Raw genomic sequence first — 13,572 nt, forward strand, 5'->3', positions numbered from 1 at the left:
CCAACGCCTCGCACCAGCGGGGACAAATCACCATGTGACGAGAGAGAGATCGTCACCTCATGACCCCCACGACCCGGCATAATAATTGCATCTCGATGCTCTCCAGCGAAAACGCAAGCATCTCCGTAAATATCGGCTGCGAGCGGCGGTGATGATGTCGGTTGCGGTGGCGGTGGTGGTGATGGTGGTCGTGGTGGTGGCGGTGGTCGTGGTGACGGTGGTGGTGATGATGTCGGTTGCGGTGGCGGTGGTGATGGTGATGGTGGTGGTCGTGGTGGTCGTGGTGGCGGTGGTGGTGGTGATGATGTTGGTTGCGGTGGTGGTGGTGATGGTGGTCGTGGTGGTGGTGGCGGTGGTCGTGGTGGCGGTGGTGGTGATGATGTTGGTTGCGGTGGTGATGGTGGTGGTCGTAGTGGCGGTGGTCGTGGTGGCGGTGGTGGTGATGATGTTGGTTGCGGTGGTGATGGTGGTGGTCGTGGTGGCGGTGGTGGTGATGATGTTGGTTGCGGTGGTGGTGGTGGTGGTGGTGGCGGTGGTGGTCGTGGTGGCGGTGGTGGTGATGATGTTGGTTGCGGTGGTGGTGGCGGTAGTGGTGGTAGTGATCGTGGTGGCGGTGGTGGTCGTGGTGATGGCGGTGGTGGTAGCGGTGGTGGTGGTGGCGGTGGTGGTGATGATGGTCGTGGTGGCGGCGGTGGTGGTGGTGATGGCGGTGGTGGTGGCGGTGGTGGTGATCGTGGTGGCGGTGGTGGTGATGGTGGTCGTGGTGGCGGTGGTGGTGATGATCGTGGTGGCTGGGGGGAACCTGCCCGTTGGTGCGTGTCGCATTTCCGTTGCCGTGTTTTGCATTTAGCGAGGTAGCTGCCTTGGGTTGTAATGGTTATGGGGCAGTGTTTAATTCTGGCCAGAGGGGTCCGGTAACGCTGTTCCCAGAATTATTTTGGCACCCAGCCACATCCACCCCCCACCTCGTTTTTTTTTGTCCTCGTGGTGAAGCCGAGGCGGCCGTGGTCGCGGTGGTGGCGATGGGCAAAAAAAGTGTGAGAATCGTTCTTCGGGTTAATGGCAGTGCCATAACTCGGACAATCCCCCGCCCGACTCCATGCCAGTCCAGCAGCGTGGCGGAAAATGTCGACTGATAAATTGAGCCGTGGCATAGTTTTTGGGCATGGGTTCGATTCCCATCTGGAAGGGATGTTGACTGCGGGTTTCGTCATCTGCATTGCACTTTGTAACGTACGACGGACGCTATCGGCCTGGGGTGCAGTCACTGTTGCAATGGTGAGCACGTTTGGTCGATTCGATCCCACGGTGCGGCAGTTGAAAGAATGGACGAGACTCTTGAATCCGCCCAGCAGTATAGATGACTACGCCGGGGTTAAGTCGATCGGCAGATCGCGTGTGGTGCGGTAAAGTGTGGCTTCTCGCAGCTCTTATCAAGACGTCTGCCCAGCGTGGAAGAGAAGGCCAAGCATAGCCTCTAGAGCAGGGGGCCGGCAAACCAAAATAACAAGAAGAGCCATTTTTTTTCGAATTCGGTCAGCAAAGTGATTCATTCTTTCAAGAGCCGCACACGGCACGCGGCGAATACGAGACAGCGGTGGCCCTGAGATGAAATAACATTACGTAGCGGGCCTCAAAGGGCCGCACGCGGCTCCAGACCCGCAGGTTTGCCGACAGCCTGCTCCGGAGGGAGGGGCTCTCTCGCGCTCGCTCGTGAACGGGAGAGCAGCGGGCGCTCCGTGGCAGCGGGGGGCGCGAGCAAGCAATTGCGGGGCCGCGCCGTCGAACTTTCACTGTTGCGCTTCGCCGCGGATCGCGCTCCGCGCGCGTCTTCTCCGTACCGTTTTGGGGCACTGGATGTCGCGGGCGAGGCTGATGATGAGGTCGTGGGTGATGGGGTCGACGATGTTCCGGAAGCTGGCGTACTTGTAGAGGACGTCGTCCAGGGAGGTGGACTCCATGCCCAGGTCCTGTGTTGCGAAGACAAAGACAAAGGCGCCCCATGTAGCCTGTAGCCTGCGGGGGCAAGTGCTAGGTTGTTGTTGGGTTTTTTTTTTATTCAGAATCATCAGAATATTTACGCTGGAGGAATTCGATGAGCTATGAAGCTCTTTTTCACAGATGTCCAGTCGGGGTAGGTCAGAACGTTGCAACAGCAAATAGTACAAAAACACGATAGGTGTGCAAAGTATGAAAAAGGTAAACAAATCACTTAAAAATATATACAAATAAAACTAAACAATTGTTATCTCATCAGGTAAAGCCCACTGAGTTATTAGATTATTTTTCAGAAGCGACCAAGCGATAAGCTCAACGAAGTGGCTCATCATTGCGGACATTCATACTGGTAGGAACCCACTGGTTCCACCAGCCCACAGGGGATTATTGTGTCCGTCCGTCCGTCGTGCAGGGAGGGGCTGGGTGGGGAGGGAGGGGCTGAGTGGGGAGGGTGAGGAGGGGCTGGGTGGGGAGGGTGGGGCTGGGTGGGGGTGGGAGGGGTGGGGCTGGGTGGGGAGAGGCTGGTCACCCTGTGGTGCCCTTATAAAACTGAACGTTTAACCTACTCACGCCGGCTTGTGCCCGCCCTCACAGTCAGGCATATTTGCGGAATACACCACGCCGCCATTGACCCTGGCCATTGACCGAGCAACCCAACGTTCCTACCAGCTCCCTCCGCAGGAATGTGTTAGCAGCAAAAACAATCAAAGTCATCTAAACGGCATGCTTCTAAGTGTGGAGGGCAAAAACCGGTGGGGCCCGACGCGTGAAGGTGAGTTATGCGGCCCTGCCGGTGGAAGGGCCTCCGCTGGAAGTGAGCTCTGAGCTCCTGTCGAGGGCGTTTGGCCTCCTCGTCCACACCCGTGAGGGTTTTTCTTGGAAGAGGTGAAAGGCGCCCCGCACTTCACGGCGCCAGACGCATTTCTCTGCCGTCCCAGTAAACTGCGGCGAGCCCATTCACGCTGCCGCGTGGACAGCGGTGGCGGAGGGAGGATTTAATCGAAGCGTTATCAATTCGCTCGTACAACAGCTGAAATAAGTTAACAAGGACGGAGGCTCGGGAGACAGCGACCGAGGATTAGGGGCATATCCGCTGCAGATTAGACAGGAGCCGCATTCGGAGGGGTGGAACAAAAAAACAAATGCCCGCTTAGGTCACCCCTTCATGTTTTTCTTTTGATTATGTCAGGCGCGTCTCGGTTAAATCCATTCCCTCCCTCCCCTGTTCATCCCTTCCACTCTTACTTTTAAAAAAGTCACCCTTTCTCCTTGTATACGTTAGCACATTCCCCATCTCTCTATCCCCTTGATTCTCATAACCGGTTTTAGTTTTTTTGTTGACGGCGCGCGCGCGCGCGCGTCGCAACGTAATGTAAACGGTTTCCTCAAACAAAAATAAACGTTTAGAAAAAAAAGCTACAAAAAAGAGTTTCAACTGGCCGCGGAAGGTGGTTAATGATCGAACCGGTGGACCACCGGATCGCAGAGTCCGCTGTGCCGATTGCCGCTTGCCGTGCATGCACGCATCGCTGCTGCGCGTAGCCAAATGACCCCCCCAATTGCTCAGAATCCACGCCCGTGGGAAATCGGAGAGACCCTCCCAGTAAAACAAGCATCCACACAAAGCTCGCCGAGTAAACTGCACGTGTACTAAGCGTACAGTGCATAGTTGTCTGGATATATGAAGCGCACCACGAAAGCCGCGATGAAACGTGGCGGACCCGAGTTCGATTCGCGATCAAGGCTAACTTCAGTGGCGAGCGATATCTTAACCAATCCGGAGCCCCTCCCCCCCTCCTGCCCCAACCACCTCCTTCATCAATTTGCACTGACCAGCGTGGTGAAGTATGCCCGTCAGCCCATTCCCTTCCTCTTCCCTCCGCTCACCCCTCTCCTGCCCTCTGTTACGGTCACTCATTCCTCGACCCTTGCACCGCCCCTTGCTATCTCAACCAGTCTTTTTTTGTCCCCGCTTTTTAAACTATATTAACCGCCCTGAGCTAAGGCTCTCTACAAATGTAAAATATAAGATGACTAACGGGGCATCGGGAAAGGGCTGTAAATATTTGTCATTTATTTTACGGATATATGTTCACACTTCCACCGCTCGCGCTGCGGTCCCCACACTCAAAACAAACCTCGTCCCATGGTCGTCCACACTGGCGCTCCAGAACCGTTGGTGGAAATTCCACATTCCCTAGGCAAGGACCGAATGCATCCAGTATGAAAACCCCCGACTGACTTCCTGAACAAAGTGGTGGGGTAGTTGTTTAATCGATCCCTTCAAGATGATGGGCCAGGCCGACTAATGACTCACAAACCCCTTCGCCCGACCCAGATTCACTCTCGTACCACCCCTTCGGCGAGAGCGTCTCCCCACTCGCTTGACGGAGGTTTTAGCCGAAGCAAACTGCAGCACGTCCGTCCGTTTGCAATGTGTGTTGAACTTCTTTCGCACGGTACCTCAGCCAACCGTGCTAATCGGAGGTGCGGTGGGAAAGGACAACAAACTAAACGCAAAAAGTAGTTCTGAAGAAATGACTTTTCAATCTAGATTGCGAAAGCGCGATCCGATTTCAATGTCCTATACCTGCACGTGCGTTGCTGTGCCGGTGAAATGCACGCGCTAACAACGCACACGCACGCGCCTGTTGAGATCAAATAATCACGTGAGCGTCTTTTGTCGGCGAAAAAGCTTCAATCGCAGAGCCCGAAAAGAAATAAGTGCACGCTAACCGGAATGAATAATCAAAATCAACAAAATCAAGGTTGCTTTAAAAAAAAGGAACAACAGAATTATCAGCATACTTTGCATGCCAGGATGACATCGCACTTGTTGCGAATGTATTTAGGGAGAGGGGGGGGGGCCCTCGACCATCCCTAGATCAGACGCAATTTTTTTCTCCTCTTAAAAATTCGACTTCCATCGCCTCCTACATCCCTGTGAACACAGCAGGTGTTTAGCGGTGCTCGATTTTGCTCCACAAACTCAGTCTGCCACCTCCCCCCCCCACCCGACTGATGATTGCCCCAGCATCCTCTCTCCTCCACAGTCTGCCCCGCATCCTCGCATTCCCCACCCCTCCCCTTTGCAGTTTGGCGCACCCCCCCACCCCACCCCACAACTCGGCCACCCAGCCCTTCCCTCACCCTCTCATCCCCTTCCCAGTCTGCCCCCCCTTACACCCAACAAACCCTCCCCTCTCCCTCGTCTCCTCCCTCCCCCTGCCCCCCACAAACGTCTCAAGCCTTTATTAAAATACTGCTCCACGCTCCGTGCCCGATGTCAGCGGAGAGAGAGAGAAGTATGAGTGCACGGAGAGCGGGATTTGCCAGTGACCTGCCGAGGTCACGATTACATCTGCTCTCATGATTACAAACACAAGCGCACACACACTACAACAACATAGTCATTATTACTTTTTAATACTTACAAAAAAGGTAAAGGCTCAGCGCTGCAATTGCTCTCTCACACCTCTGCTGGCGGAAGGGCCTCCACTAGAGCGAGCTCTAGACAGCCCCCTCCTCTAGAGGGAATTTGGCCTACTCTTCCACGTGGCCAGGACCGTCTTGGAAGGTGGTGGGAGTACTAACACACTCTACATATCCTACCGCGCACGACTTATCAATCTCTTAACCGCGGCGAACCCGTCGGTACTGCCGAGTAGAAAGAGACGTCAGGAGTTTGAGAAAACTCGCCCCGCTGTTTCGACTGCCGCACCTGGCAATCGAATCGAGCCGGTGAATTCTGGATTGCACGTCCATCGTGATAACCATTACACCGCTGTGGCAGCATCCCTCTCCTTAAGAGATGCTGCTCATTTAGAGATGTTCTCACCATGGTCGCGTGGATTTTTATCCGGGTCCTCCGGTTTTTCCCTCCGCATTCATAATCGTTCGTTAAAGTATTTGGCTGCTTACTCTTTGTTTTTTTTCCCGGTAAAGTCACGTAGGTAAAAAAAATAATAATGAAAACAACTAAATTAGATCACGACGTTTCGGGCGCAACACAAGCGTCCGTCTTCAGGTGGGGACAACGTAGCGAAAGCACAACCGCTCAAGTGTGTCTAAGAGATGGCATTTGGCTGCTATGAATGTCTGCATGATAAGCCACTTCGTTGAGCTATCGATTGTGGCCAGGTTGGGCCTTACCTGGTAAAAGACAAAATTGTTTAGTACTATAGTTTTAGCGAAGTGAGCAAGCAATTGCCAGGCTGCGCCTGCAACTTCTTTACACCTCAGATGTTTTTTTGTTTGTGCCGACATTCACGCTTGAGCTGCGAAGGAGAAACTGTTGCAATTTCAGACGAAGCACTCTGGCCGGTCACAGTCAGATATCGTATCGATTTCTGAGCTCAAAACATTGGGGCTGGGGATGCACACGGATGAATACTTTCTCTTGGAGCCACAGGGCCAGACTAGGCCAGAGTAATGACTAGGGTGGGGATAGGATGATTCAAGTGGAAAAATAAATTGACGCTCCCGCTTTCAAAACGCGAAATGTGTACATTGGCGGTGCGCGGTGATAGACGGGGATTGGTCAAGTTGAGCGTGCCCTCAATAGCCCGTGGGACGATTTATTCAAACGTCTTCATTACGAGGACCGAAAGTGGAAAAATATATATAACAGCGAGAGAATCGCTGATCTCCGATCAGCGCGGTTGCCTACGTGCGTTGCGAAAGAAGTTCAACGCACGTGACCATACTTCACCACACCAACCCAGCGTGGCTCGTGAAGAGAGCGGGAGGAGAGGGGCTCATGTAGTGAGATGTTAGCCATGGCCGGCAATCAATCCCAGATGACCCGGTCCATATTGCAGTGCTGTAACCGCAGCACCAATTCTCTACACAAACACGTGTACATCCCCCCGTGTTTTGCCGGTGTCCCCATCATGCTTACTCTCTGTCCAGCATCCTCAAATGCCGCTGCATTCGGACATCGTAATAATCTCACGTGGGGGTATGACATTGCAATGAAGTCAACACCAGTTGTCCTGTGGAGCGGCTGCCCCCCCCTCCTCCCCCCACCATTGAATATGGAATTTCCACCACTGCGTTCACCATGGCCGGAATTTGACCTCGAGGCGATGAACCCTGGCGGCTTGGTGCCCGGGTTCGACAGCGCGCAGGGCAGTGCGCTAACCACCGCCCCACCGCTCCTCCCCGTGGGCAGGTTTACTGCAGGTGCACTGCGTGCAACTCAAGCGGAATTTATCGGTAACCGTTAGCGGCCGCAAATGTTGACACACGTGGATTACTGTGTAAAGGAATTTGTGTTGCCCAAGGACAGAGGTTGCGTAGGCGAGGCCAGAAATGATCCCGTGCGTGCACGTGTGGTGGAGTGGTCGCGGGGAGTGGTTAGCGCGCTCGATTGCCCCTCATGTGCCAACACCGGTGACGATTATCTCAACCGGTCCTTGGCCTCCCCTAGGTCGACTCAGCCTCAAATGAGTACCTGGTGCAGTGGTGTGTGAACATCGCCACCGGGAAGACAAAAGCGGCCGTGCGTGGTGCTGGCCACCCACCCCCTCGCGTAACCGTGCCGGCCTTCATCGGTGATCGCTAACCACACTTGTCCCAACAGTCTGTTGAGGCTATACGGGGGCTCTTTGTATTTGTCTTTGGAGTGGTAGTGTAGTGTGGGGAGTGGTATTACAGCGATTAGTGAGCTGCGCTGCGAAATTACGGCCACACAAGGTCAATTCCTGCTCACGGCCACTAACACCAGTGATGATTGTTATCTGACCAGGTCCTTGGCCTCCCCTAGGTCGGCTCAGCCTCAAATGAGCACCTGGTGCGATGTGTAAACATCAGCACTTGCCCCAAAGTGACAATCGAATCAATTCTGATCTTGCCACGTTTAAGTATCATCGTCAGGTTGTGTGCGGTGGGGTACAGTGTGGGTTACTAACACCTACTTCTAACGCGTCTCGTCAACGGGGAGTAGTAGGCCAAGTACCCCCGTCTGGAGTTCCCTCTAGCGGAGGCCCTTTCGCCAGCAGTGGCGTGGGCAGGCAATTGCAGAGCTGCGCCTTTCCCTTCAGCACCTCCCCTTGCCAGACTCAAACAAAATCCAGCCGAGAGCTGAAATAAGCGGACCCAATCGGATTTCAAATAAATAAATATTTCCTCGTTACCGGATTTAGCAAGGACGGCGATTGGATAGGTCGCTAGTTTAAGTATTGATTTTGGCAATTTGTAAGTAAATAAATAATTAAGCGAATACTGTACACATTATTACATGTTATCTCTGTTACAAAGGCTGAAGAGTTCGAGCATTGAACTATGAACCGTCGAAGTCGGTTCAATACCTGACCACGGCTAACATCAGTGGCGAGCGATCGCCCAATCGTTCCTCGCAACAACCCCCCCACCCCCCACGTGACCCACACGACCCACACGACGTGTGGAGAAGCATTCAGCCCAGCAGTGGATCTACCAAGAGCAAAAATTGATGACTCCGGGGCACGTCCACCGAAGAGACGGAGCAACGGAATCGGCTCTCACGTGGATCGTTGTGTCACAGGATCGCGAGAGGAGGCGACGGTGTTGAGGCCTCCATCCAGCAGTGTATTGACCATGACCGACAATGGTTGATGGAAATTAAAATGATAAAATTATTATAATACAAAGAGGGTATTGTATACGATTCACTGGGAGGCGTTGTTCAACAAATATGGGTCATGATGAGGCTCGGCCCAATTTTTTTGTTATCGGCAGTGAAAGTAAAAAAAAACGTCCCAAGTTAAGAACGCTACGACCACACGATCTCGTCGGAGCCTCAAAGCTAAGCAGGTCTGAGCCTGGTTAATACTAGCAGCCTCCGTCCTCCCCCTTTGGCTGCCACTCCGCGACCAGCCTCATCCATCAGTCGCCGTGGCTTCTCCCAAAGCCCGCACACTTTTCTCGACGGTCAATAGGATGCCTCCGATGTTGCGTTTGTTCCCCGGATCCACGTGTACCTCCTACTTTCTATCTCTCACCGTAAGTCCCAGCGTGCAGCTGCCCACGCGTCTGCAAATGTGCAACGAAGACGGGCGATTGCCCAAAACGTCACCAGTTACGTTTTCTCATTTTAATGCCGCAATGAGTTAGTGACGAACGTGTCGAGTTTTATGTCATGGGGCGGGGGGAGGGGGGCGTTCACTGATTACTGTGTACGATTCAGTTTATAACCATCTTTGCTAACTCATAAAGCTGCGAACCGCCTTGCCCCAGGCCACACCGCGGACACGCTGCTGCACCCACACGCGCCCTCAAGGTGTCTAAGATCTGGGTGTGCAGATCTTCTCTGAGCTCCCAGGATATTGAGGCTTGGGTCGATGGGTGACCGAACTGTCCCCCGCGTGGCCCCCAGGCTGTGAAAAAGAGCTCAATTCCGATTCAGACTCTGGGACTCTCTCTCTCTCTCTGGCTTCCACGAGATCTCAGCATCTAGTTGAGTCGGTGTACATTCTAAAGCTCGTTTTAAAACGTATCGGTACATTTCTGTTTATTGAACGTTTAGCTCATTCAGAAAGTGGCTTTTGGTGTTAATCATATTATTTGGCGTTTCTCAGGTTTCAGTTTCATGATTTAGTGTCATGCTGAGTGTTTGTTTTTCTGCTGTGTCTTCGACAACACTTTGACATCACTGATGAGAGGCGCTTTACAAATATAATTAGTATTATCATCATTATTATTCTCCTGCTCTTGTTCACCTTTGTTTTTTATACTCTGGATCCCGATCCACCGTACGTGGATTACATGACTTGGCTCCGTCTGCAGATCGAAATTATCTGTGCGGAAAGAGTTTTTGAGTGTTTACCCCTGGGTATTATCCAGGTATTCTGGTGGTGGTATGCACATCCTTCCACCATGCATTTACATGACGGAGACATGCAACATGACGGAGACATCTCAACAGTATACACGTGATGATGATGATGAAATGTGATCAGCTCATGTGCAGGAGTTATCTTGCCAAAGCGGAAATGTTGTCCCACGTGCCTCAATGGGTATATTCGTCGCCTGATTAAATAACGGGACGCAACAACATTGTGACATCGTGGGACCAGAAGGAATGGAAAAACCACGGCTCATGATGATGATGATGGCGATCATGAACGGCCTAAAACAGGGGGTCCGGCAAACTAAAATAACAACAATAAGAGGCATTATTCTCGAATTCGGTGAAAAAAAACTCAATATTTCAAGAGCCGCAATGCAATGCCAAATACGAGTAGGTGGTGGTCTTTAATAAATAATATCGTGAAGCAGTCCTTAAAGAGCCACACGGGACTCCAGGACAGCAGGTTTGCCGACCCCTGGCCTATACGATATCCGTGTGGGAAGCAAGGTTAGTGCTCCGCACGACAAAGTCTCCCTCCGGAAGTCAGCGACTGCGTCGTAAGAGCTGTCTTGCAAACATTGACATTTCTCCGTTTATGGTTCAGCATCAATTTAAACGCCGGTTACAACTGAGCTTAAGTGTCAAGTCAACAGCCGTAACGTGCACACAAGACAAAGATCCCCCGTATAGCCTTGACAGACTGTAGGGGCAAGTGTTGTTAGCGAGCACCTACGAAAGGCCGGCATGGGGTGTGTGGCCAGCACCACGCCCGGCCGCCTTTGTCTCCCCAGTGGTGATTATTACACATCGCACCAGGTACTCATTCGAGGCTGAGTCGACCTAGAGGAGGCCCGGGACCGGTTCAGATAATCGTCACTGGTGTTGGCCGTGAGCGGGAATCGAACCCGGGCCGTCGGGTTCATAGCGCAGTGCGCTAGCCGCTACACTACCGCTCCCCACAACAATAACCGCCATTCGCCACTAAGTGGCGGTGACGTCACCACGACGCTTGTGCCAGGCCATGTGCACCTTGAAGCCACGTGAAGTGTCGAACGCCCGTTGGCAGGAGGTCACGGGGCAGACCCAGGTGCCACGGGTCGACTGACTGAGATGACTGATATGACTGGCTGATGCACCACCTGTGCCCCCTACTGTGCCAACTTGCTGTGCTTTAGCCACCCCGCTCCCCACACACACAGACACACAGACACGAACGGTCAAATTCCATGGAAGGGCTCAGAACCAGATAGAGTCGGGATAATCGTACAATCCAATCCACGCGCAATGTGGAACGTCTTTAGTTTACTGAGTGTTCTTTAGGCACGGGCCGAACCGAAATCCTGCACGGACATTATAGAGCGATGAAAGCCCGGACAACGCTCGTGTGATTTTTTTGTTGGCGGCGAAGTATGGTCAAAGAACCCCCCTCTACCGTGCACGCGCGTACGCGCACAAGGGCTGGCAAAGATTGAAAACAAATGTGGCCAACAGAAACGTCGCTGCGTCCCCGTCCCGTGCGATGTTCTGTGCGTGTTGTCTCCCGTGATCCCGTTACCGCGGAATTGCCCACAAATCTCTCCCCCTGGCGCTCCCGAGTCACTGGAAGAACATTCCACGTTGCTGTGACGGCGCCCGGCATGTCCACGACGCGACCACTTGTTGGCGCACAGCGTTGTACGGGTGATGTTGTGATGCGTCGGAATGTTGCGCCCGGTTGTGTTGAACACGATCGTTAGTGTGCAGAAAGTTCGGTTGAAGCAGTCTGTGTTTGTAGAAAAAAACACGTGCACTGCGTGACGGCATGCCCTGAAAGTCATCGGGGTCCTTTGACCATACTTCACCACACTGCTCAGTGTGGGATGGTGAAGGGGGGGGGGGGGGTGATGAGCAGGACAGGTGCAGATTTCACTCGCTACTGATGTTAGCCGTAGCCGGGCATCGGAACTTCGAACTTAGGTCGCGAAGCGCGGTGTGCTAACCACTGCGCCACCACTCCCCGCGTTTGTACACTTGCCCGAACTGGCGTGCGTTGTGTTTGGTATGTACACACGGGCACGCCGAGGTCGAACGGCCCCGCTTTAACCCCTGGAGACCAGGCAGGGGGTCGGCAACCAAAATAACAAGAGACGGCATATTTTTATTTATTCGGTAAACAAAAAAGCCTCAATATTTTAAGAGCCGCCCATTGCACTGTGTGTGGTCAACACGAGACTTCGTGAGTCCCGAATAAACAACCGACACGATAGCACGAAGAAGATGTTTGCCGACCCCTGGACGAGAGAAAGTCGGGCCAAGTGTTGTTAGCGAGCACCTATTACGGTCGGTAACGCTTGTACCGCCAGGCTGTGCCGATGGGCACGGGTGCCCTTCAGGCCGGGACACGGCACACGAAGGTGTGGTCAACACCACGCCCAATGAGTCAGACAGGTACTCACTCGCACTCGAGATAACACATTATTATACACCACCTTGAACAAGTATATACACTCAGCTGATGTGTTTATACACGCACACATCATATCCAGACCTGCCACGTATACACGCCTGCCAGGTTTCACATACAACTGGCGTATGTATACAAAGATAAAGGCCCCCATCCCCCCGTTTATCCTGAGCATACTTTTCGAGCAAGTGCTGTGAGCGAGTACTGTCTTCATTAAATTCCAGACACACGTTCACACGTCGGCAGGCATCGGCACACTTGACACGCAACATACAAAGATCCCCCGTATAGCCTTAACAGACTATTGAGGCAAGTGCTGTTAGCGAGCACCTATGAAGGCCGGCACGGCACACGAGGGGGTGGGTGGCCAACACCACGCCCGGCCGTCTTTGTCTCCCCCCAGTGGCGATGTTTACACATCGTACCAGGTATTCATTTTAGGCCGAGTCGACCTAGGAGAGGTCCAGGACCGGTTCAGAAAACCGTCACTGATGGTGTTGGCCGTGAGCGGGAATCGAACTCGAGTCGCCAGGTTCGTAGCGCAGCGCGCTAACAACTACACCACCGCCCCCCCCCCCACACACAGACACACACAAGGCATCGACACACACGCGCGTGTACGTGTGGCACGTGCACACGCGCACTCATTGTCACGCTGCGCAGCACTACGATGAGAGGGACAAACACGTAAACGCACACAAATGCAAAGGTCACCCGCGTAGCCTACACAGGCTGCCGGGACAAGGGCGGTTTAACGAGTTCCTATAAAGGCCGGCACGGCAACGCCGCCTCTGCCGATGTTTACACATCGCGGCAGGTACTCGTTTTGAGGCTGAGTCGACCTAGGGGAGGCCCGGGACCGGTTCAGATAAATATTCGCTACTGAATTGGACTCGCGTAGCTGAGTTCGCAGCGCAGCGCATGAACCACTACGCCACACACACACAGACACGTGTCCACCACTTGCCACGTGTACACACAGACACGTGTCCACCACTTGCCACGTGTACACACAGACACACACATGTCCACCGCTTGCCACGTGTACACACACACGTGTCGACCGCTTGCCACGTGTACACACACAGACACACACATGTCCACCGCTTGCCACGTGTACACACACACACGTGTCCACCACTTGCCACGTGTACACACACACGTGTCCACCACTTTCCACATGTACACACAGACACACGTGTCGACCGCTTGCCACGTGTACACACACAGACACACACGTGTCCACCACTTGCCACGTGTACACACACACGTGTCCACTGCTTGCCACGTGTACACACAC

General features: G+C 53.3%; 1 protein-coding gene across 3 annotated transcripts in view; it reads right to left on the reverse strand.

The window, feature by feature from the left end:
- LRRC75A (leucine rich repeat containing 75A) overlaps positions 1–13,572 on the reverse strand; it is an 80,029-nt gene that overhangs the window by 61,286 nt on the left and 5,171 nt on the right. For all 3 annotated transcript variants that reach the window (XR_013639647.1, XM_078873705.1, XM_078873706.1), the window contains one exon: positions 1,842–1,970. Coding sequence is in view for 2 of the 3 variants with exons in the window: in XM_078873705.1 (XP_078729831.1) it covers positions 1,842–1,970 (129 nt within the window). In the remaining variant the exon portion in view is untranslated. The remainder of the gene's footprint in view (positions 1–1,841; positions 1,971–13,572) is intronic.

This window comes from Lampetra fluviatilis, chromosome 37 (assembly GCF_964198595.1).
Source record: "Lampetra fluviatilis chromosome 37, kcLamFluv1.1, whole genome shotgun sequence".
NCBI lineage: Eukaryota > Metazoa > Chordata > Hyperoartia > Petromyzontiformes > Petromyzontidae > Lampetra > Lampetra fluviatilis.